Genomic DNA, 23211 nt, shown 5'->3' with positions numbered 1-23211 from the left:
CTCACACAAATGCACATGCATATGCAAACACGTCAATCTGTTCTTTGAGGAGCGAGGTTACAATTCCTAAGATGCTAAAAGGGATACCTGTGGCAAGCATATCTGACATTTTTCTGACATTGTGTGGCCTAGTTATACACTAGTCCTCAAATTCAGAACAATTAATTTCCTGTTACAATTTTGCAGTCACAGGAAAGATAAGATAAGAATGATAGCATTGGCAGGGATCGACCACACTTTTCATTCATCGCTTCCTATGTCTGTGGTTTTAAATGCATCTATAAACGAAAAAAGCAACAGCCATCCTGTCCTATAAATATACAATTGTTCTTTTTCCAAAAGGTGGTCAGTGCATTGGGTTCTCTGCCTTGAAGGGATATTTTATTCAGTTTTAACAATTCAGAGTACAGAATTCACATCAATTCAGCAGGCAGCCTACAGTGTGGATGTTGTGACTCATAAGACTGGCCTACATTTTTTTTTAAGTGTGTCACAAGTTACCTGCTTGACGGCTGCGCACGTGGAGACTTGTTTCACTTATTAACAGTTAAACTCCACACACGTTCCACAGGTTGAAACTCCTACATGCTGGTGATACGGTTAAGGACGCTCTCTGATTCGCTCAAAGTTTTCGTGACCCCGCCTTCACTGACCTCCACTTTCCCCGCCCCTTCCTCCAACCTCGGTCATTCAATCAAACCTAAAGTACACACACTTCAAGAGTGTGTTTGCGCAGAACTGATTTTCGTTTTGGAGTGGATGTTACAACAGGAAATAAGACTTAAATGAGCACGTATAAATGTATCGTATAGACTTAAACCTAACGTGTAGACTTTTCCCAAAAGGAAATTTAAACCATATTTCAACCGATCATGGTTTAAATGTTTAAGTCAACACCTAGGCAGTTTTTTTCAGAATAACGCAAAAGTTTAACCCATCAGGTATCCTGAACTTTTTCTTGGCTGCTATGGAATGTCCATTCTAAAAGTTTTTTTTTTAATCTTATTTTTTGTATTTGCGGTCACGAAAAGTACAGAATTTGTGTTCGGATTCATTGACTCGTAAACGGCACAGCGCAGATTTGATTTTTATCAGATTTTCAGCTTCTTTCTGTTCAGCGAGTACTTCAAACAGCCGTCACCTGATAAGGCGACCTGCGCTTCGGGCACAATGGGTTGGCACGGCCCTGGAGCTGGTACAATCTGGAAAATGACAGCTCTCTTTCTACAGCTAGTCTCCTTAACCCATGGGAAGAGACACGTCGTTTACTGGAATAGCACAAACACAAGGTAGGTCCCTATCTAAAAGCACTTGCTAACTTTACGACAACGTTATCTGGATGATTTATGGTGATGAATATGACTGCATGAGAAGTAGCAGTTGCACCTTGTAATCACTTTCCTCTTAGTTTCTTTACTGTTAGCATTATCGTTATTTCATGACGATTTCGACATTGTTATTGGTACATATCACCAGCTCTTTCAAATGTTTTATGTCTTAAGGCCCATGGTTTGTAGCATAAGTATCGATAGTTGGATCTACGCCGTCGTTCCTCGCTCTCTCTAAATGAAATAAATCAACAGTACACGAGCAAACACCGTTTACACTATACTCCATTTTCATGACAGTTGGCAAACCCTGTGCCGCAGGAGTTTGGGCTGTTACATTTAAGAGGTGGTGGCATTCCAAATGTGACAGAGGTCTGCTGTGTTACACAGAAACCTGTCAGAGCAGTAGGCCTACGACAAAGTATTTGCCGCAAAACCCGCCCGAACAGGTATTGGCACTTTTCAGTCCTCTAACCTGTATGCATACTTCAGGCGTGGGGTTATTTTGAGAGCGTTAAACGCAACTGTTAAATACGCACTACACCCACTTCTGTAACCCAGTGTCCATCGTGCAGCGTAGCCTACACTGTATTTAAGTAAATAGATTACAGTGCATGGCCGTCCCTGGTCCCCCAGAGTTGTGTGTGCGCGCGTGCGAGCGAGAGAGTGTGTGTGAAAAAGCGATCGATGCAACACCTTGAAATACGATTTTATTTTCTCAATCGTCTGTTTTCCCCTCAGTGTTCAGCTCCTCTCCTCTGCCAAAAAAAGTATTTACAAAAATTGAGAGCGTGGCGTAACACCTCACTCCCAGACTACAAGGAATGTGCACTTTTGCCGTGGAAAAAAGCCGTGCTGGCAGCTAGCAGGGGGAAAATCACATTACAACAATACGAGCAATAAGATAAACTCAGTAACGCAGGAAAATGACAGGATAACTTTCTCCCTTTCATGCCAAGGTATGTAATTCACTCAACAAGTTGAAACGCATTTCTACTGCGCAACAAATGCCAGAATTCGCAGTCGCCCTTCTAAGTTACCGCCCCCAGAATACACACCTGTACACTGATTGTGACATAATTAATACGTATCTTTTCCGCATTTGTAATTAAGCAATACTTCCTTTTTCGCCTCTTTTGAACTTTATGAAGGTGCGAATTTATAATAACATACCTAATTTTATTGAGTTCACAACACATTGAAACGTATTAATAAACACATTTTGAGTGCTTTTGTACTGGGCATTCCGGTGGTTCATGGGAATGTGGGGATGATTTTTTGAACCCGTGAACCTTAAATTCTGTATAGTCAGTTGTTTATGACTCTGGATCGTTTTTATTCTTGCATTGTTTGTGGACGTTTTAGAGACTTCACTGCACATTTGTCTTTGTGATTAAGTAGACAATAATATCGCACCTATTTTGCAAATGTGTCAGCTATTTCTGCACGACTGCCTCTGCGTGTAGTATTTGATCAGAACATTGTAGGGATATTGCAGAATCGTCGCCCAAATTGACAAGATGGAAAAGACTAACTGAATACATGATGACGGTGGTTATTATTATTATTATTATATGAACGTATTGATTATTTGGTCTTTTTTGTTAGAACAAATACACGTGCACACAAATGACAGCCTTTTAGATTGTTTTTCTCAAAAAGAGGCTACGATTACAGTCCTCTGCTTGTCTCACGCCTTGGTGGAACTTCCGTAACGTGTTTTAAAAATCGTCAGATTTGTTATTCCTCCCAAATGATTAAACATGATAACCTGTAATCTCTCATTATAAAACCCAGAGTGAGATAATTAGTGTTATTCATTGCTAATGAAGCAAGAAGAAAACAACTGCTGTCACTCTCTCTCTCTCTCTTGCTTCCCCCAGCACCCTTTGTGTTTTGTACCGATTAATGTATTGTCTTTATAATGTTATGTCTCCACAGTGTGTTTGTGTTCGAAATTAAAGTAAATGATATTTGTATCTCTTCTCATGCTGTGTTCTTGTGCTAGCTAGTGCACCGTTGTACAGTGGTACCCTACTGACGTTAAATGAGCTGTGTCTGTTGAGTTTGCTAAAGCATATCTGTGATTAGATGAGTTTAACAATGCTTGTTAAAACATGCATAATGCAGCGTTTTCTGTCAGATTCTGTGGAACATTGACTCAGCTGTAATACATAGCACATCTGAACTGTTCTGTACTTGGGAAATGGTGATTTTCGTAATGAAACCCGCGATGAATCCTTTCAGTAAGCTTGAATCATCACGGCTCATCTGAACTACTGCGACAGAAAAATAAACGTGTAGCATGCACGCCAGGTCAGTTAAAAGTGAATTGACTGTTTACCACAGGTCTTATTTGGGAGTCTTTTTTGAGGTCCTCCATTTCTTTTGTCACAGACGGTGCTGAAACACCCGATTCAACTAATCTACTAATTGTGGTCTTCATTTAAGACCGGAGTGTCCTCTCTTAACCTACGAAGGGCTTGTGTGGGTGCTGGTTTTTGTTTTGGCCCAGCACTAAGTAGCCAACTATCTGCTTATCAAGGTCTTGACTGAGCACCATGATTAGTTAATAGGTAGAATCAGTTGCCATAGTGCTGGATACAACAGAGACCTGTACCAACACCGGCCCTTTTTCGAATAACAGTGGAAATCCCTGATTTAAGACTTTGATTAGTTGAATCAGGTACTATAGTAAAAGCCTCCATCCCCACTGGCCCTTCTCAGAAAAGACTGGCCACCCCTGCTTTACTAAATGAAACCTTTTATACCTTTTTTAAAATCCTCCCCCTTGTTTCGCACCACTTGTTCGCGGAATGGCCAATTGCAGCTGCGTGCCGCCCGTTCTCCGAAACACGTCCAATCAGAAACCTGCTCCTGGGAGTGCTGGGGAGAGTACACACCTGGATTAAAGTGGGGCAGGTAGATTAAGAGGTTGCTGCTCAGCCAGATGTGGGCAGTGTGTTTGTGGTTGCCATTCAAACTGAATCTGTCTCACCCCTGCTTAATTTCCCTCCGACACCCAAACGGCCTGCCCCATGCACGGCCCCACAGGAAGTTGGCCAGAGCATACACACACACACATACACACACACAGACACACACACTCACAGACACATGCATGCACACACACACAGACACATGCATGCACACGCACACACACACACACATGCACAGAGACACACGCATGCACGCACGAACATGCACACATGCACAATTTCTGCATTTTTATATATGCTTATATATCACATTGGGTCATTTGTTCAGGGTTGTTATGGGATCTTGAGCAAAAGAAATTTAGTGTGCAAGATTCATGAGGCACTCTTGTGAACTGGCCGAATGTCATTTTTAAAATCACACATCTAATAATAATTGCATGGTGTTTAAAGGCGTCCTGTTTTGGGAGGTCACCCATACAGTTTTTTTTTAAACCAAGGAATTTTGAAGATTTGACTGCCAAGTAGGCTTAGATACCTGGCATGCGCTGCTCAGTTCATATGCTAGTGTCCTTTTTCCAGTATCCACGGGACATGACCTCTTACAATTCTGTTATCAGCTCTTGAAACGTTCACCCTTGGTCACTGCGACCTACGGAGATTGAAGTAAGGGTTCAGAGAACATTGTAGAAGCAAACTTGCGAAAGTGAAACGCTGAACGCTGGACCATGCAATAAACCGCATCATAAGAGACCTCGTAAAAGTTTGTGGTGAAGTTTATTTGTTAAGTTTATTTATTCTTTTTAATTTCACCCCATTCAAAGTCCAGGGAGACTTTAAATGGAGGGTGTGTTCTTTTTTCAATGTTTTTTTTTTTTTTTAAGGGTTGCGTAAGCCAAAGGGCTCGACTGCAGCACCCGTTTGGGCGGGCTGGGGGTAGCAGGACGTGTTCCTGGTCCGGGATTTGAGGGGCGCGTGCAGGCTCTTGTTCGGCTCTCTGAGGGGCGCGTGCAGGCTCTTGCTCGGCTCTCTGATGTGATCCCTTTTTGCGGTTTTTTTTTTAATTTTTATTTTTTTTTACGACCTACCGCGGGCTTGCTCGCACCTGTTTCAGCTTTGCCCAGGCAGTTAAAACCGCAACTCGCCGGCACCATTACCCGCCCCAGCTGGTTATTATATCTAGAGATATGGTTGCGATTCATTATGTTCGCGCCGGGATTTCCTGTGTAAGCACTCCTCGTGTTTGCAGCCGATGTCAAGCACCCATGGGTAAGGGTGTGACTGCGGGAGAAACGGTTGAGAAACGAGGGTGCAGCCGCGCGCGGAGCCTTTTGGAACACCGCAGTGCAGGACGCGGGAAAGCGCCTCCGCGGAGCGCGCCCTATAAAAGAACGCAATAAATGCAATATTGCCGTGCAATAAAAGAGAATGTACGCTGTGGTCTTGGGCTGGGTAGTGTTTTTACGGAAATTTCATATAGTTGAAGTTATTGAGATGAATATATTATAAAGATGGTGCAACGCTTCACCATATACTGGCTAACATACAAATTATTGCCGTTTTATTATGTTTCAATAATTACAGAGCTTTGAAATATATTATGATTATGTTTTCCACATATTTACAATATATTTCCCATTTCCAAAAGCGTATACTTGGTAACACTTTACAATGAGGTCACATGAATTTCCATTAACTAATGTAACTGCTGAGTACTGACTACTGAAAAGTTGATCTGTACAGTTTTGTTAATGTAGGCCTATTTGTACATCATTAATTCATGTTAACAGCTACATTAGTTAATGCCAATTAATTTATGGATTAAAAACAGTTTATGTATTTGATCATGGTTAACTAATAAGTCTATCCTATGTTTTTCTAGTGTATAAATAAATATTTAACTAATACATTAGTTAATGTATTGTTAACTACTAACTAAATTTAGTGGTTAATTAATATAAGAACTAGCCTACATTAGTTAATGCCAATTCATGTGACCTTATTGTAAAGTGTATTGTAAAGTAAATCTGTGTGCTCTGTGCTTTGTCCTTCTGTCCTATTCAAATTAAGTGTTACTTTAAAAAAAAAAAACCTTTTTAATGGTAAGACTTCTGATGGTTGTTTCTCAAAGTCAGACAAGGGCAACAGGCGTGAATGTGTTTTGTTGCGTTCAGTCACCAACAAGCTACGTGGCTGTACGCTTGTTATTCAGATTTCAAGGACAAAGGTTCAGGTTAGCCCGGGTCTCAGTTGGTGGAACTTTTGAGTACCGTTCAGCCAAGCACTTCTCAAGCTCTGTGCACAGTACATTGTGTCAGTGAAGTATCCATTGAATGCGCAGTCTCTTTGTGCTTGGTCGCTCTGTGTGTGCGTACAGTACGTGCTTTACTTGTGTGTGTGTGTGTGTGTGCGCGTGTTGCAGTCTGAATTCCAGGATATTATCATTGCGTTAGCGTGATCCTTTGATTTACTGTAAAGGCCAAGGTAGAGGTGAGAAAAGGAAACGAACAGAACAGCGGGAAGTGAGACACTGAAGAAATTACCCAGAGGCTCTCTTGGGTAAGAGGCCAATATAAATAAACCAGCCGTCGCTGTCTGGCCCCGCATTTACCTGCAGTGTGTGACCACAGTAATTAAAGTATTTTAAGACATACTTCTCCCACCGCCGTCTTTTGTGTCTTCGGGAGGGGAAAAAAAAGCTTTTCTGCACTTGACATAGATTTTTTGATCGCTGCGCTTCTTTCTGTCTCTTCAGCCGGCGTTGCCTTGGATTCAGCCAGCACCTCCACGGCTCTGTTTGGATTATCGACTTTAACTGCGTCTGACTGTGATTTTTTTTATTTATTTATTTGACTCATAACTGCGGAGCGTTTTAGATTTTTTTTAAAGCTGGAAAAACTTTTGCGCCGTCTCGTACTTTCCGCTGCTTTGTCCGTCCGTTTTGGTTCGCTTGCATTAAAACAACCTGAGGGACGAAACGGAAAGCCTGAAGCAAAGTCGATAGTTACCGTGAAATCGAACAGCCGATATCAGAAGATTAATACATTATTGGCGCAGAGCATGCAAATGCGTGCAGTTTTGATTTTGTGGGCAAATATAACGCGTGCGTGGAAGTGGCGGCGATCGATACGTCGTACGCACAGTTTATATCGCGGTGCATAACAAAGTAGCACATTTCGGCTTCCTCTCTCAGCTGTGATTTGATTTGTTCAACGGAAAAGACATTATTCCCGTAATGGATGGGGGGCGGGGGGGGATGCACATTACGGAAGGACGTGTGGAAGAAAGTCAGGAGAGTTCAGCTCCCACAAGAGTGAGGAAATGGGAAGAGAAGTAAAGAGAGAGAGAGGCAGAGAGATGAGTAGAGGCTGGGGGGAGGGGCCGGTGTCACATGATGTTCTCGTCACTATCTGATCACTCTCTGCGTTGGAGACGTGCCGCTTGGGCACCTCTCCATCCGGAAGGGGTGAAATAATCATTTTAATGTATCCGCATTATGTGTTTTGTCCATGATACCGACAGCCATGTTAAGTGGGCCGTTCTTGAGGCGAAAGATTCGCCCTCCCCTACAGCTGTGTCAGCCAACAGTCTGTCCCTATGATTATTATTTTTTTATTACATTTTTTTTTTTATCATTTATGTCTCACAGGGCTCTGAAATGAACTTGTTTTCAGGGGGTGTGGAATCCAGGAGTTTTGTTTTGTTTGTATCTGAGCAGGACCCTGTGGGTCACAGGCTAACTTAGTGGCTGACACATCTATGTTTGGTATGGCTCAACAAAACCTAGTTGGGTGGATTTGTGTAAGCAATATTTAATGTTTTTTTTTTTGGATGATGTTGTAGCTTGTACTGCCCCCTAGTCTGATTTAGCATAGGTTAGGTTAGAATAATGTTCACTGTGTGAACTGGATTTTGTGTTTTTTGGCTATGGATCAGTGTACACAAATACAATGAGTATTGTACCTTATCGAACCTGTGTTTTGTGTTTTTGTTGTTGTGTCTGTCGCTTTGGATAAAAGCGTCTACTAAACAAGTGCGAATCCGCAATAGCTGCGACCGCACACGCGCATGCATCCACACACACACCCTCACACAAACACGTGACCTCTTCTTTGGCTCGTGACCAACCTTTCCACAGAATCTTGTGCAAATCTGTGAATCCATTCGGGAGTTATGCGCCTTTATGTGATAGGCCACGCCCATCGCCACGCCCCCTCTCGGTCAATCGGCCTGACAGTTACTCAGCTCTACCTTCAGTCATGACCAAAGTCCATGCCAAATTTCAGCCTCCTGGGGGTGAAAACTGTGGCCGCTACGGGGTGGGACACTGTTATGGACCAACCGACAGGCAGAGATATAGAGCTGCCGTCGCAGCTAATAAATATAATGTAAATTTAATGTTCCTATTGAGACAGCTGTAGTTAACAGTGTGCATGTGATTTTGTGTGCGAACTGCTGCGTACACAGAGTGTTAACAGACAGGAATAATTAGCAGTCACTGAGGGTACGTTTTACGTAGACTTCTTAATGTTTGCGAACAGCGGACGCAGGAATTAGAGGATTTTTGTTTAAACATAATTTAACATAATTTGTAGTTTAGTTTTCTCTCTTTGAATGTCGCCGGTCGAATAGCAAACCGTCTGAAACTCGAAAACGTGTAGAATGTGAACAGAAGAGGGAGAGGTGGAGGTTGAATGAATCAAGCGATGGATTGGCAGATGAAGGGTGGCGGGTAGCCTGGCACGGTGCACAATAATTATCAGAGCTAAACGCTTTATGTGTTTAAAATGGCTGCCGTGCCCGGTTTCATCACTCTGGAACGAGTGGCGTTCTGGCTGAACGCACACTTACGTTCCTCTGATTTCACGAGCTTTGGCTGAGCAGGGCGGTTTTTTCTCCATTCCTCGGAGTCCTGTTTTCGTGTGAACGTTAAAAACGTGGAAAAGAGGGAGAACGTGGGAGAGGGAGAGGCAGGGAGGCGGAGAGAGAGAGAGAGAGAGAGGGAGAGCGGGCGTGAGGGAGAGTGAAAGGGTGGTTCGCGTCCCTTTGAGATTACAGCAAATTGACCACGGAGGCGCTAAAATAAACAGCAACACAAGGCAAGGGGGGGTGAGGTCGGGAGCGAGGGATGGGGGGAGAGAGAGAGAGAGGGGGGAGATGAAGGAATGGGCTGTCAAAACGGGACAGAAGCGAGGGAATGAGGAAGCAGGAGGAGAGAGGAGGAGAGCAGGGAAAAGGGGATTCTCTTGAAGTCCTGGCCATATGTCATGCAGGCTCGATGGCCGCACCTGGGAAAGATCGCTAAGCAGCACACGCTCAGTACAGGCTCAATATGCGCTCAGTATGCGCTCAGTACACGCTCAGTACACACTCAGTACACGCTCAGTACACACTCAGTACACACTCAGTACATGCTCAGTACGCGCTCAGTACACACTCAGTACGCGCTCAGTACACGCTCAGTACACACTCAGTACATGCTCAGTACACACTCAGTACACACTCAGTACACGCTCAGTACACACTCAGTATGCGCTCAGTACACGCTCAGTACACGCTCAGTACACACTCAGTACACACTCAGTACACGCTCAGTACACGCTCAGTACACACTCAGTACACACTCAGTACATGCTCAGTACACGCTCAGTACACACTCAGTACACACTCAGTACGCGCTCAGTACACACTCAGTACACACTCAGTACACACTCAGTACATGCTCAGTACACGCTCAGTACACACTCAGTACACACTCAGTACACGCTCAGTACACACTCAGTACATGCTCAGTACGCGCTCAGTACACACTCAGTACACGCTCAGTACGCGCTCAGTACACACTCAGTACACGCTCAGTACACGCTCAGTACACACTCAGTACGCGCTCAGTACATACTCAGTACACACTCAGTACGCGCTCGGTACGCGCTCGGTACGCGCTCGGTACACGGGAGAGAGGGCAGCTGCGGCTCACGCATTAGCGCCCGTACCTGCAGTGCAGGGAGTGTAGAGTGACGGTTTAAAAAACAGACCTTATCATGCTACATTTTAAAGGGGGTACGGTATTCATCCAGATTAATGTCAGTAAATATATGCCAGGTCCATATGACCACAGGACCATGTGATCACAGGACCATGTGATCAAAGGGCCATATGACCACATGACCATGTGATCACAGAACCGTATGACCACAGGACCATGTGATCACAGAACCATAAGACCACATGACCATATGATCAAAGGGCCATATGACCACATGACCATGTGATCACAGAACCGTATGACCACAGGACCATGTGATCACAGGACCATAAGACCACAGTACTGTATGACCACAGGACCATGACCACATGACCGTGACAGATCTTTCTGTGGCTGAGCGTGACGAGCTTCCTGATTGCGCGATGGTGTAACCCGCTGTGAACCACGCACCACCATCCTTCCGCACAGTGCGTCTGACAACTTTGTGAGGCTTTTGGGGGGGAGGGGGCAGCCTGCCCCGAGGTCATCAATGAAGGGGGGAGTAGTTTTAGAGTGAGTGCGGGGGGGGGGGCGGGTAGTTTTATGTGAACAGAGTGAGTGCGGGGGGGGGGGTAGTTTTATGTGAGCAGAGTGCAGGAAGCATAGAAGGAGGATGAAACCCAGTATATATAGACAGCACTGGTTTTCAAGTCATGTTTAAGGAGTGTGACAGGCCTGTTGTGCTTAAGCCATTACTGGTGCAGCAGCTGCAGTCTGCTGTCTACAGGGCCTACGGGCAAGCAATGGCCGCTGAGCCACTACAGCAGAGGCGAGAAACCTGCCTCGGAGCTGCAAACAGCTAAACACCTGTTATTCGTGATAAACAAGCCTGCCAGTGTTAGGAAGTGTCACCAGTTAACGCCTGAGTCCCCTCTACTTAATTACGTCGAATGCTGTGAGACTGATTTTGTGCACCCCACATCAGATCATTGTTAATTATAACAGTGTGATGCATTTGTATCAAGTGAAGTAGAATAGATTTAAAAGTTAAAAAATTTGATGGCTTAAAAAATGTTTTGAACCGGAATAGATTTTTTTTTTTTTTAAACCCTTAACTAAAATGATTCCCTGTGAAGTGTGCAAGTGTTACATTACAGCGTTTAAGGCTGACACAGATTAAATTCTTTCCACAGCATCCATTTATTCTGCTGGATGTTTCACTGAAGCAATTCATCTTGAACACCTTGCTTAAGAGGACAACGACAAGTACCTCACCCAGAAATCACACCCCCCCACGCCTATATTACACTGTTACAACTACAAATTTCCCAAACCATTATACTGAACTGCTACCCTAAGTGTTGAGTGACCACATTACATTGCCAAAGATCAGAGATCAGTTTTTAAGAAAACCGATTAAACAAAAAATTAATTATAGCTAAATTGTAACTTAATTACAACTACCATAATATGCAGCGAAGCGTTGCAGATGTTGAGTGACCCCATTAAATTAGACGCCATGTAGCCTACAGTAAATCCATAGCGCAGGTTTAAACTAACGCGCTTCTAACTTTCGTAAAGCGATTTTTAATTTTTTTTTGCGCCGTTCGTCGTCGTGTCCGCCGTGGCTGCCGGGCCTGTGACTTCTGGCTCTCCTTGCGCCCTCCTCCTAAATCCTCTCCGTCTTTTTGGGTGCTGCCTCCTCAGCGCCTGGCGCGTCAGGCCACGGCCCATTTGCACCAGAACACCCTGGCATACGCTGCCTGCTTTGGCAGGGCCGTTTTGTCTCCTGGCCAGATGGGCTACTAATCGAATAAAAGGAAACAGCTGGCTTGTATTTAGTTTGATCGCTTCCAGTGTGTTGCGAAACAGGGTGCATCCAGAGCCATGTACTCATGGTCCCAAAATGGAAAGCATTTAACGTTATTTTCGTACCGATGTTGCGCTTTACGTTCTACAACGGAGAGAGAGAGAGAGAGAGAGCATTTGCGCGTGCGGCCAGGCCTTTATTTTGAAGTCGGGTCGGGATCTAACGATCCCGTTTCATTTCTGAGCCAATCAGGTGCAGCGATGTTTTTTTTTTTTTTTTTCTTTTCAAAAAGGCACGGATCGCAAAGCCTTCGAGTGTCAATCACGGTGACACGTCTTCCAGCTAGACGGGAAAGTTTCACAATCAGGGGGGGCTGGTGAGGCGGAGGGGGGGGGGGGGAAGGGGGGGCGGGGGGAGCGGGGGATGCTTTGAATGTGGAAGAGCCAGTCACCCATCTCCAGACACCTGATGATGGATTTCTGTAACATGCTCTTAGCACTTTGAGATTGGCACAGGCCACAATCAGGACAAACTGAATTTTCAAGGCACTTCACTCACCCAGTGGTTGTTTTTCAGGGCTAGATTGACCCCCCCGCGCCCGCCCCAGAACATGGTGCTGTGTTGTCAGACCATCAAACCAGGACCAGACATTTCTTTTGTCAGGACTTGAAACGAGCCCCCATACCTGTGCCCCCTTTTCTTTCTGGAATATTTCACAGAAGCGGAATGTATCAAAAATGGGGTTGTATCCCCCCGCTGTTCTCCATGGCAACGGCGGCGTTTGGTCAGAGCCCACCTGATGTGCCACACATATGCACACACACACACACACACACACACACAAATCACGCAGCTTCCAGCTGCTTACTGAGGCACAGAACATCACCTCAAAAAGAAAGTGCTAGAAAAAAAAGAAGAAAGAAAAAAACCCTTTTCCTGATAAAAATCAGGATCACATTGAGCCAAGCAAACACCGGTGTGCTTGACGTCATGTCCATCAACAACCAGGAAGAAGAAGAAAAAAAAAACAGCCTGCAGCAAAAAAAAATAATGGAGCGAATCAATTTGAGCTGAGGGACAAGGAAGCATCCCCTGTTGGAGCAGCGAGTCAGCACCCCCCTGATGCCCCCCCCCCCCAACCCCCTCAAACGCTGGGGTCAGCGGGGAATCGGGAGGGGCAAATTCAGGTCAAGTCCACACATCCCCCCGGTCACAATCAGGTCACTGAGGCCACTTGATGGGGCTTGCGGAGAGAAAGGGAAGGGAAACATAATGGCTTGGGCTTTAACAGAGACGGGTCATTTTCATTTCTGACAGAGGGGAGAGGCTGGGTCAGATCTGTAGCGGTCAGGTGTTCTGACAGACGGTTGGGTGCTTTTTAGATACAACTTTATATATAATATAGTTGCAGGTCTGCGTGTGTTGATTGAAAAAGGCAGGTGGGGGTGTGTTGTGCATGCGTGTGTGTCTGTGTGTTTGTGCATGTGTGTCTATGTATGTCTGTGTCTGTGTGTCTATGTATGTCTGTGTGTGTCTGTGTGTGTCTGTGTGTGCGTCTTTGTATGCCTGGGTGCGTGCGTGCCTGTGTGTGTGTATCTGTGCGTGTGTGTGTGCGCGTGTGTCTGTGGGTGCGTGCCAGCGTGTGTCCGGGTGCTTGTGGACTGTAAGCCTGTTATGTAAGTGTGTAAGTGGTCGTTATGTAGTCCGTGCCTGCTTGCACTCCAGCCTCATTGGGCTTCTGCATGTCCTGACAACAGCCAGACATTCCACTCAACCCTGTGAGGAGAACGGGGGAAAGGGGGTTACTGTGACAGGTTTGGATTGGGGGGGGGGGGGGGGGGGAGTCACGGGGGGTGAAGGTCGGTTTTTGAATCGATAGGTTACCGAGCCACCCTCTGGGAAGCACGTCACGCCTGCAGTGTGTCAGGAGCTTTGTGGCAGAAAGGTTGCAGGTTTGATTCCCGGGGGGGGGTGCACTGCCGTTCTGTCCGTTGCGCTGAGGAATTCGACTGGAATTCATTCAGTAAGATCAGTTCACATTCCAGAACATTCCTTCCACCGGTACAAACGGGCATTATGTAAAACTCTCTTTGGATGAAGACACACACACGTGCGCACAGACACGCACACACACACACACATAAGCACGCCAGTTCACATGTGCATGCACGCACGCACACACACACACACATACACACACATGTGTTGTGCACCATTGGTACAGCAAGGGTACCAATTACAAGCAGGCCTTACAACATCAACAGCAGTAATGGAGTCCATTTGAATAACAGCACTCAACCAGCACTAGTAAATATTAATTATGGAAACAGTATGCATGACGGTATCTCTCTCTTTTTCTCTCTCTCCCCTCCCTCCCTCTCTCTCTCTCTCTCTCTCTCTCTCACTCTCTGACTCTCACTTACTCTCTTTCTCTCTCTCCCCTCCCTCCCTCTCTCTCTCTCTGCCCCTCTCTCTCTCTCTCCCCTCCCTCCCTCTCTCTCTCTCTCTGCCCCTCTCCTCCTCTCCTCTCTCCTCCCTCTCTCCCCCGCTCTGCTGACTCGGGGCGGTTCTGTCCGTTCCCCTCTCTCGCCCCGTGACGGAGGGACGACCCGCGGACTGAAAGGTCACTGAAGCGGTGGACGTCCTCCCCCTCCCTCCCCTCCCCTCCCTCCCTCCTTCCCTCCCTCCTTTTGTTTTCATTCCTCTCCTTCCTCTCTCACTCCTTCAGCCTCTCCCTGCTGCTCTCCTCCTCCTCCTCCACCCCCCCTCTCTCTCTCTCGGTGCGGGGCGGTGTCCTGGTACCACCACGCGCCCGTCCCGCCACCCCATGCCCGCGTCCGCCCGCGCGCTAACGTCGCTAACTCCAGCGCCGGGGTCTCGTAGCGCGGCGGCGGCTCTAAGGTCGCCCTGCTGTTAGCCTACGCGCGGCAGATCGCCCCGACGGCGTCGACGCTCCGGACGTGATTAATCACGCCCGCCGATCCCGTCCGTTCAGCAGCCCAGCCCCCCCCCCCCTGTCGCCAATGGGACCCGGACCACCTTTTTGGCTGCGTGCTGTTAACTGCTGCGGCGGTGTGAATTTTTTACGTTTTGAAACACGTTTTTTTTGTTTCGTTTTTGTGCGGTAGCTAGCGCTTGGGGCGCCGGTGCTTGTCTTAATAGAAGCGGTTTCCACGGCGCGGCTCACTCAGGCAAACTCCGCCCCCTCTGTCGCGCGGTGAGTCAACCGCTTCGACCCGCGCGGATTTCGACGCTTCGGAACGAAGTGGCCGTCGTTTGCGAGCGGTTCGACCGACGCTCGGAAGTGGCCGGTTTATGATTATTTTTTAAACACTTGCACGTGGGGGGTGGGGTTGGAGGGTTTGAGGGTGGGGGGGGGCGGGTATCGCCCTGGTAGCGCAGTGCCCATCGGCGTTCGTCCTCTCCCAGGCGTTCTGTTGGCTAAACTGGAGGCGGTGAGGTGTAATTAGAGCCCTCTTTTCTGCCAGCGAGGGAGGGAGAGAGACGGAGGGAGGCGGGACGGAGAGAGGGGGCCGGCTGCCAGGGCACAGCAGGCCCCCCGAACCCTTCGCCTGCTTTGTAATTACCTGGGCATCCCTCGGGGGGGGGGGGAGGGTGGGTGGGAGGCAACAGAGAAACAGTGCATGACCGGAAGAGGAGAAGAGTGACAGAACCGCTCCAGACACAAAGAGGGAGGCGGGGAAACAGGCAGGGAAGAGGAAAGAGAGGGATGGATGGAGGGAGGGAGGGAGAGAGGGAAGAGTCCCAGCGGGAAGATCGCGGGAACTGGGCGAAAGGGGGCGGAGACGGGGCGCACTGAGGAGTCAATGCTGGGCTGCGGGGGATCCGAAAACACAGCCGTCATTCTCTCTCTCTCTCTGTCTCGCTCTCAAATTCAAATTCAAATTCAAAATGCTTTATTGGCATGATATACATCTGTACTTATTGCCGAAGCGTACACACAGAAACACTATCTCTCTCTCTCTCTCTCTCTCTCTCTCTCTCTCTTTCTCTCTGTCTCTCTGTATCTGTCTCTGTTTCTCTTTCTGTTTATGTTGCAAAACTGAACTGGCAGATTCAGTCCACAGGAAAAAAAAAACGAAGATAAACCTCAAAACGACGCGTAAATAACCCGATTGATTCCGCAGTTTTTCGGTAGAAGCGGTTCGCTGTGGGGGCGGGGACGCTCTGCTGTGAACCCCACTTTCGGGCCGGTCAGCCGCAATCCGGACGGGTCCCCCCTGGGGCTGGTCCTTTTTTTTGGCGTCGCGTAAGGGGCGAAGCTCGGGTTCGAGCCGAAAGCGGGGACACGTTCTGCCCCGCGCGGTCAGAAAATGCCGACCGTATAAATCTGCCTTTGACGTACTGAATCAGGAACACGGCGTCCATTTTGATTGAGATGTACTGAGCCCGTCGGTGTGGGGGTGGGTGGGTGGGGGGGGGGGCGTGCCCATTAGGAGACCTTACGCAGAGGCGTTGTATCGATCCCAGGCTCTTGTTCAAGCCACATTTGAGCGAACCTGATCAATTCTGCCCTGTCAGGGTGATTGATCACCAATTATCTTCCCGGTATTGATTATGATGCTGGTTAGCAAAGTGCTGCCGTTGTCAAGCAGCAAAGGGGGCAGCGGAAAACTGGCTGAGTGGTTCTGTTTCCCTCTCTCTCTCTCTCTCTCTCTCTCTTTCATTATTCCCTCCTCCTCTTTTCCCTCTCCTCTGCCATAATTTTAATTTCCTCTGTTTTATGGCATCCGCCCTCCCCTCTGTACTCCTCCACCGATGGGAACGGCTATTTACATATTTATTACCCCGATCTAAGCTGCGTTTTTTACCAGGAAGGTCGACCGAGTTCTCTTTTATAGCCACAGCCGGGGGACTGGGGGGGGGGGGGGGAGGGAGGGAACACAGGTGATTGCAGGTTTGCGCAGCCAATGAGGCGGAAGATCCGCAAACACGTGATTAGAATGCTCTGAACTGAACATTCTAATGCTGATGTCACAATCGCCACTGGTAATTGTGACCAGCGGGAGTCCTAGAACACTGACTCAGAACTTTGAAGAAAAAAATAAACATTTCCAGAAAACCTACTCCAGGGGTTAACAGTGTTGAGGAATGCCTCGGCTGTGAGGTGGGGAGAGGGAGTCTGTGAATGTGGCTGTGGCACGTCCCGTTTTTTTCATTAAGTGCTGAGGGGAAAGGTAACGTCCCCGGGCAGCAAGGTCCTCAGTTCACCTCCTCATCTATTGTTTGCTCCGTTAGATTTGTCATTACAGTACATTTGTGTTACCATTCTTTACTATCACAGTGGGCTGGCCAGCGGGGGATGGGCTCTCCCTCTGTATAGCCAGGTTCCTCCTGAGATTTCTTCCCATTTGGGAGTTTTTTTTTCTCTCGCCAACATATGAATGTTTTTCTGTTTTTCTAGTTATTTTATTTCAATTTTTTTAACCTCAATTCCTCACTTTTTGAGGGTTCAGGCCTGGTTTGTTTTGCCCAATTTCCTCATGAGAGCAACTTGGTTTTGCTTCATTTGAACCAGAGTGCTTTTGCTGCGAAAAACACAGTCTGATTGGTTGATTCAAAGTGGATCATTGATCATCAGCCAATGGGTGGTCTACCTGCAGGATTCCCAAGCCCTCTCTCTCTCCGATGCTGTTATTATTTCTGCTGCGTTCCAGTCGTCTGTTTTCCATCTCTGAGGTTGGCCTCACCACCGCGTTCCTGCTCTTCCTGTCCCTCTGTGCTGTTCTCATCCTGTTTTCTCTTTATCCGTCCTCTACTCTTCTCCCATCTTCTCTGTCTACCCACCGGCTGAGCTCGCCCTCCAGTTTCTTACATTCACTCCTCCTCCCTCCCTCGCACTGACCCCACCACCCCCGGGCCCCCCCCCCCCCCCAAGTAAACCTACAACCGCTGCCTCTTTTCCTCCTGCTCTTCCCCTTCTCCCGATCTCTTATTCTCCCACATTTTCTGTGGAGCAGGGCCAATTAAAGTAGACCTTGTCCACTCACTGTCTTTAACAAGACACACTCTAGCACTGCTAATTAAGCTGATGTGTCCCGCACACACACACACACACGCACACACACACACACACACACGCGCACACACACACAGAGACACACTCGTCCTTGAATGGATGAGATTGAATATTGCTTTATTCATAAGTTCAGCCGTGAGATCACTAATCGATAACCAGGTTCGGTCTATGAAAAATAGTGCTTTGTTATTAGAACAGTAGATCTTTGGAACCAGAGAATGTCGAAGCGTCAGATGTGTTTTGAGAGTGACTCCCGCTAGGTGACCTAGCCTGGGTTGTGAAATACCCTGGATAAATTTGATAAATTGTCAACAGGTAAAATGTGAAGCCCATCGATATAAACGCGCCCGTTTACGGCTTGGTCGTTGAGATGACAAAATGGTTGTTTGGGTGGCTGCACCAAGCCGTAGAAATCTGCCATATAACCAAGCGTGTCCTTGACAGTTCCTAATAAGAATTTCCCTGTTTTAGTTTTCAATTCTGCAGTTGTTATTGGACTCTTAGCAGCATATTAATTATAATCTCAGATTAGATGCATGTGCCAAAAGATAATTGCAGCTACACCACTACTGTAACCAGCCTCTGAAGGGTCCCTTAGCCACGGCATCCTGTTATGAGTTTTTCTGCTTGGAGGCTCGTTTTCGTTGGCACGGCGACAGGACTCCTGGGTGTGTGCGGAAACCTCTGACCCCCCCCCCCCCCAATTCCCCCCCTCCCATCTCCTTCCTCGCGTCCTCAGTCAGGCTAATGCGCAGTGTGAATTCCTCTTCCTGTTCTGAGGCACTTGTTTTGCACGACGCTTGCTCACTCTCCTTTTATTGAGTTCTCCGCCTGTCCCACTTTCTCTGCCGGTCGGCAGTGCGATCGCGGCTGTGTGGAGTTCTAGCCGTAAATGAAAGTGTGTGTGTGTGCGTGTGCGTGTGTGTGTGTGTGTGTGTGTGTGTGTGCGTGCAGCCCAAAGCACAGTCAGAGTTATTGTTACGAAAAATGTCAACAATGGCGTATTACCGAGGCCTATTGTTTAGTGGAAGTGGACGAGAGAGGGAGAGAGAGAAATGAATGCTCGGAATTGCTCTCGGCAAGTGTGTTAGCGGTGAAAAAGTAAAGAAAAAAAAAAACAATTTGGGAAAAGCTCCTCCCCAGGCGTGGGGTGTTTGGTCACAGCCGGTCAGCGCCGTAGTGAGCGTCGGCTTTCTGATCAGCGTGACTTACCCATAGCTGAGTGCTAAGCGCTAAGCGCTAAGCGCTGAGCGCGGGGTCAGCTGGGGGAAGGGCCGAACGGACGCAGGCCGAGCCGGGAAACGCAGGGCGGAATTCCACAGGTCCGCAGGTATGCGGGCGGCCTCTGAACGCGGTGACTCATAACAGGACGATGCTAAACCCCCCCCCTCCCCCCCCCCCCGCCAACGCGGTTAAAGCGTGCTGCCATGGGAACGGATGTAATGGAATGGATTATTCCGGTGCTTCAGGTGCACGCTGCTTTCTTGCATTCCTCGGCTTCACCCCAGGAACATGGCCGCCAGCACTTTAACGTTTTTTGGTTTTCTCTCTCTCTCTCTCTCCCTCTCTCATTCTCTCTCTCTCTCTCTCCCTCTCTCTCGCTAGGCTTTCCCAGGGCGACCTTTCCATCGATGTCGACCCCGGCGACTACCTGGACATCTTCTGCCCCCACTACCCCCCCGGGGCCCCCGCCTCGTCGCCCCCGGAGACGCTGGTGCTGTACCTGGCGAGGGGGGAGGACTTTCGGGGTTGCGGCGAGACGCGGGGGGCCACGAAGCGCTGGGAGTGCAACCGGCCCCGCGCCCCCCTGGGCCCCGTCCGCTTCACCGAGAAGATCCAGCGCTTCACCCCGTTCTCCACGGGCTTCGAGTTCCGCTCCGGCTACCACTACTACTACAGCTGTGAGTCGCGTGACCAGGGGAGGGGGCGGGGCTCCCGGGCTTCACCGACCTTTCTTTCCTGTACCCATCTCCCCCCCGCCCAGTCCTTTTCCGGTAGGCCCTGTAGGGGTGTCAACGGGTCCGTTCTGTCCCGTGAACGTCGAGTTCGCCCCGCCGCGCTCGCCGTCAGAATTCGTTTCGTCCGACACAAACGCAACGAGGAGGACGAAAGAGAAGAAACTGTGTGTTTCGCAGAATAATAGCAGCATGGGAAGTGGTGTCGGATTGAGTGGTTTGACAAATAATTAGTGTCGTAAACTAAAAAAAAAAAACATTTGTGAATTTAGGTTCTGTGTGGAAAAACTTAAGAGGAAACCCGTTTTATTACTTGCTTCCACTTCATCTTCCTACTCCCCTCTCCCACCATCTTTTCCCACCGTCTACCACAGAGAGGTAGGGGGGGTCGGGTTTAGTGAGTAGAGTTTCCTGTTTGTTTTGTTTCTGTTTTTGTTTTTGTTTCTTTTTTTTGGTCTCAGATGTTCTGGTTGTGCCAACCCAACCTGAAGTTTGTCTCTGTCCCACTTTTTTTCGCCCTTTTGGAAGACGTGCAGGAAACGTGACATTAGCATGGGAAAGGGGTGGGAAAAACTCCAAAACGGAGAGGTTGTGTCAGAACAGCACAGGAAAAAAAAAAAAGATTGAGAAAGAGGGGAAATGAGAGAGAGAGAGCGAGACAGAGAGAGAGAAAGAGCGAGAGAGGAGGAGAGAAGGAGAGAGAGAGAGAGAGGAATAACCGAGAGACAGCGGTAGAGAAAGGAAGCAGGGAGGGCTCAGGAAAGTGTCAAAAAGAAAGAAAGAGAGAAGATGGAGGGGACTGACAGAAGGGGGGGAGAGATTTGAACCCACAGAGAAAGAATGGGAGATCAACCCAGAAAATGGGGGCACGGGACAGGGGGGGGAGACAGGCTCAGTATTCACATTCAGATTTGAAAAAAAAAAAAAAAATCTGCGCATTTGCATGTTTTGGGTGGAAGGCGCCTCGAGTGGGAGAATCTGTAAGCACTATGCAAATGGCGGAACGTGTGCCGCATGTAATACCTCCGCGTAACGCATAGGCGGCACATGCTTTACTGTGAAATCCCCCCCCCCCTCGCCCGCCCCCCGCCCCCCAACACCCCATTCCTGTAACCACTGATTTGTTGACAGCATAAAAGGAAGTTATTGCATTTTTATTTCTCCCCGGTCGAATCGGAAGGAAATGTGCGTGTCGTTAAAGGAAACAGATTTATTTATTTATTTCATTTTTTTTTCTTTCTTGCTGCGTTTGGTGCTTGTAATTTCAGGTCTGACGTGTGCTGTGGGTAGCCCTATAACCCTGTAGCGGTTTTTTTTTTTCCTGCATCGAAATATCTCAGGGGGGCACCTAAGTGTTTTTTTTTTTTCCCCCAAGCCGTCTATAGAGGAAAACGGCACAAAAAAAAAGAAACCCCGTGAAACAATTAGAAATGGTCCGTGAATTTATTGGTACAATTTTGTCGGTTTGCGGTTTATGGAAATGTGCGATCTGTTTACAGTGGAACGACTGGAAAATGGTCTGAGATTCTGCGAATACCAAATTATGCGATAATCCGTCATGAAACTATATTAACCTACACTGTTTTTTTGCCCTGAATTAGCTCAGATTGAACTGAGAAATAAAGTTCTGAAAAGCTTTAATGTTGTGCAGGGTCCAAGTAACACCAGCGAAAAAAGGATGGTGCCAAGCATTCTTTGATTGAAAATATAAAAATAATTTACATTTAGTAAACTGACATTTGTGTGGGTTCATTAAATTAAAAGGCTAATTAATATTGTACCATAAGTTCTGAGTGTCAAAAATTAAGCACATTTCAAGACAATTCCAACAACTGGCTTGGACCGGCTTCAGCTGGTGAGTGTGTGCGTCTTAACGACCGAAGCTATCCTGAAGTTTACTTTTTACGTTTTGAGGGGAACAGTTCAGGTGTTCAGGGAGGAAAAAGGGGAGAGACTTGCTTGTTTATGTTGCTCCCCCTCCCCTCCTCCCCCCCCGCTTCCTCTCTTCCGTCTTCCCTCCGTTCTCCCTCCCTCCCTCCCTCTTCCTCCGCCACTCTCGCCCTCCTTCAGCTCGAGTGCTGCCGGCGGCCCCGCCTGAGACTTCCTCTTCGCCGTCCTCTCCCTCCTCGTTGCGCCGCGTTCTCCCGGGGAGCCCCTGGGGATGCTCTCTCTCCGCGGTCTCTCTCTCTGTTAAGAGCTCTGCGGCGAAGGGCGCTCGAGGCCCCGTCGACGCTACGACGTCGCCGGCTAACGCGGCTGGGCTTAAGCACGCGCCGCGCGCGTGGGGGGGGACGAGGCTCCGAGCTCGTTAGCACGATTAGCGTGGAGAGCACTCGCATTTACATGCGGCGCGCGCCGCAGCTTTAGCGTAGCGTACGACCCGCTAACGCTGGCGGGTGACCCGCAGTCCCGAATGAGTGCGATTGTTTTTTTCGGGGGCCCTGGGGGTATTTAGCTCCGCGAGCCAATCGTTTCTCATTTCCGTTTTGACTTGCTGAGATAATGACCCAGGTCCGAAGCCAGGGGAACCAGTCCTGTCCGTCAGGGCATCCGTGCCTGTGTTTGTTATCTAGTAGTGACACCATGGCACCGAAAATTTGTGAAGTTACCATACGTTACCAGTTATTCACTGACTTGAACCAGTTGTTAGCATTTTGTTATGAAGACAAAAAACATTTTGGTAAATGGACTGCGTTTATATAGCGCTTTTATCCAAAGCGCTTTACAATTGATGCCTCTCATTCGCCAGAGCAGTTAGGGGTTAGGGGTTAGGTGTCTTGCTCAAGGACACTTCGACATGCCCAGGGCGGGGTTTGAACCGGCAACCCTCCGACTGCCAGACAATCGGTCTTACCTCCTGAGCTATGTCGCCCCCTTTTGATTGGTCCAAAGAGGTCGGCGATTGGCAGGCACTCCTGGTGTCGTTATATCCTATTCACCCTTACTAACGAACCCTTTTCAAAAGTAGGTTTTTGTTTTGAATGTTTTTTTCCCCCAAAGTTCTAAGTCAGCGTTCTAGAACTCCGCTGCTTTCACTAAAGGCCAGTTCAGATCAACGATTCGCAACGAGACTGGATGCAACTCGCAAAAGTCCAAGACGTCCGATTGTAAACGTTCTAAAACTGCACCTGGCGATTTGACATGGTGGGTCTTTTGAGACCCCAGGCAACGGCTTGA

At 48.0% G+C, this 23211-nt stretch overlaps 1 protein-coding gene across 1 annotated transcript in view; it reads left to right on the top strand.

Annotated features, from left to right (window-relative positions):
- Positions 1 to 688: 688 nt before the first annotated feature.
- The window catches only part of LOC135261885 (ephrin-A4-like), a 33964-nt gene continuing 11441 nt past the window's right edge, over positions 689 to 23211 (top strand). The window contains exons 1-2 of the mRNA XM_064348572.1: positions 689 to 1289; positions 19685 to 19980. Coding sequence (XP_064204642.1) covers positions 1171 to 1289; positions 19685 to 19980 — 415 coding nt within the window. The 5' untranslated portion in view covers positions 689 to 1170. The remainder of the gene's footprint in view (positions 1290 to 19684; positions 19981 to 23211) is intronic.

Source organism: Anguilla rostrata, chromosome 8 (genome assembly GCF_018555375.3).
Source record: "Anguilla rostrata isolate EN2019 chromosome 8, ASM1855537v3, whole genome shotgun sequence".
NCBI lineage: Eukaryota > Metazoa > Chordata > Actinopteri > Anguilliformes > Anguillidae > Anguilla > Anguilla rostrata.
The sequence above is the reverse complement of the archived record's forward strand: the minus strand, read 5'-3'. Positions and strand labels throughout refer to the sequence as shown.